Source organism: Grammomys surdaster, unplaced genomic scaffold, assembly GCF_004785775.1.
Source record: "Grammomys surdaster isolate TR1022 unplaced genomic scaffold, NIH_TR_1.0 125429, whole genome shotgun sequence".
NCBI lineage: Eukaryota > Metazoa > Chordata > Mammalia > Rodentia > Muridae > Grammomys > Grammomys surdaster.
Window position 1 is genome coordinate 628,447 of NW_021620296.1, and position 1,835 is coordinate 630,281.

At 54.2% G+C, this 1,835-nt stretch overlaps 1 protein-coding gene across 1 annotated transcript in view; it reads left to right on the plus strand.

The window, feature by feature from the left end:
• Positions 1–1,835, plus strand: part of Tmem161a (transmembrane protein 161A) — a 10,214-nt gene that overhangs the window by 3,741 nt on the left and 4,638 nt on the right. Inside the window, exons 3-5 of the mRNA XM_028786119.1 lie at positions 192–272; positions 527–624; positions 706–862. Of these exons, the coding sequence (XP_028641952.1) occupies positions 192–272; positions 527–624; positions 706–862 (336 nt within the window). The remainder of the gene's footprint in view (positions 1–191; positions 273–526; positions 625–705; positions 863–1,835) is intronic.

Genomic DNA, 1,835 nt, shown 5'->3' on the forward strand with positions numbered 1-1,835 from the left:
CCAGCTCTGCCCCCGCCCCTCCCCGCCCCAGCTCTGCCCCCGCCCCGTCCCCACCCCAGCTCTGCTGCCCCCAGCTCTGCCCCCGCCCTGCCCCAGCTCTGCCAATGCCCAATGATCTATTTTCAAGACCAGATTCAGGTTCTTTGCCTCATGCCCCTAGGCCAAGCTTTCCTGATTCTTTTCTCCCTCAGTCTGTTCCGGTACATACACCCGTCAGAAGAGGAACTGCGGGCGCTGGCAGGGAAACTGAGGCCCCGGGGCAGGAAGGAACGGTGAGTGGCTCCCACTTTTACCCCATGGGGCCCAGGCAGGGCTATGCCCTCCCACTTACGGTGCCTGCTGGACATGGTGGCAGCGGTTAGCATCTTGCTGTACTTCTGGCTGTTTGCTCTGGCTGGCCCTGTGTCTAGCCTGCCCTTACACCTGAAGTGGCTGAAGGTCTTTCCCAGGCCATCAGCACCCAAGCTTTCTAGGAGGTCTGAAGGAGATGGCTGTAGACCTCGGCTCTCACTATCCCTGTGCTCAGGTGGGCAAATGGTCTTCATGATGAGAAGCCATTGTCAGTGCCTCGAGATGCCCGTTTCCAGCTGGAGACCTGTCCCCTCACTGCTGTGGACGCCCTAGGTAATACCCAGTCCGGTCCCCAGTCCCCTCCCCAGCTGCTGGGGAGCCTGAAGCAGGTGACTGAGGCTCCTGTCCCTGCAGTCCTGCGGTTCTTTCTGGAATACCAGTGGTTCGTCGACTTCGCTGTGTACTCTGTTGGTGTGTACCTCTTCACAGAGGCCTACTATTTTGTGCTGGGCCCAGTCCAGGAGACCAACATCGCTGTGTTCTGGTGTCTGCTCACTCTGGCCTTCTCCCTGTATCCTTCCTCTGGCACTCAGCATGTGGGCGAGTGGGACTCAGGCCCCAGCTTCCCTGCCTCTCTAAGCTGCTGTCTATGGGATCACTCACTGAGCCATAAACTGTCCCAGAGTCCAAGGATGCAGGCCATCTTGGTTTTAAACTCCTGGCTCACTCTCTAGCTCTCAGGTGACAGGCGTTCATCACTACACTGCTACACTGTGTACACTGCTAAGCTGTGTACACTGCTACGCTGCTACACTGTGTACACGGCTACACTGTATACACTGTTACACTGTATACACTGTTACACTGTGTACGCGGCTACACTGTGTACACGGCTACACTGTATACACTGTTACACTGTGTACGCAGCTACACTGTATACACTGTTACACTGTGTACGCCGCTACACTGTGTACACGGCTACACTGTATACACTGTTACACTGTGTACGCCGCTACACTGTGTACACGGCTACACTGTATACACTGTTACACTGTGTACACTGTTACACTGTGTAAATGGCTACACTGTATACACTGTTACACTGTGTACGCCGCTACACTGTGTACGCCGCTACACTGTATACACTGCTACACTGTGTACGCCGCTACACTGTGTACACGGCTACACTGTATACACTGTTACACTGTGTACGCAGCTACACTGTGTACGCAGCTACACTGTGTACGCCGCTACACTGTATACACTGTTACACTGTGTACGCAGCTACACTGTGTACACGGCTACACTGTATACACTGTTACACTGTGTACACCGCTACACTGTGTACACCGTTACACTGTGTACGCAGCTACACTGTGTACACCGCTACACTGTGTACACGGCTACACTGTATACACTGTTACACTGTGTACGCAGCTACACTGTGTACACTGCTACACTGTATACACTGTTACACTGCTACGCTGCTACACTGTGTACACTGTTACACTGTGTACGCGGCTACACTGTGTACACGGCTACAC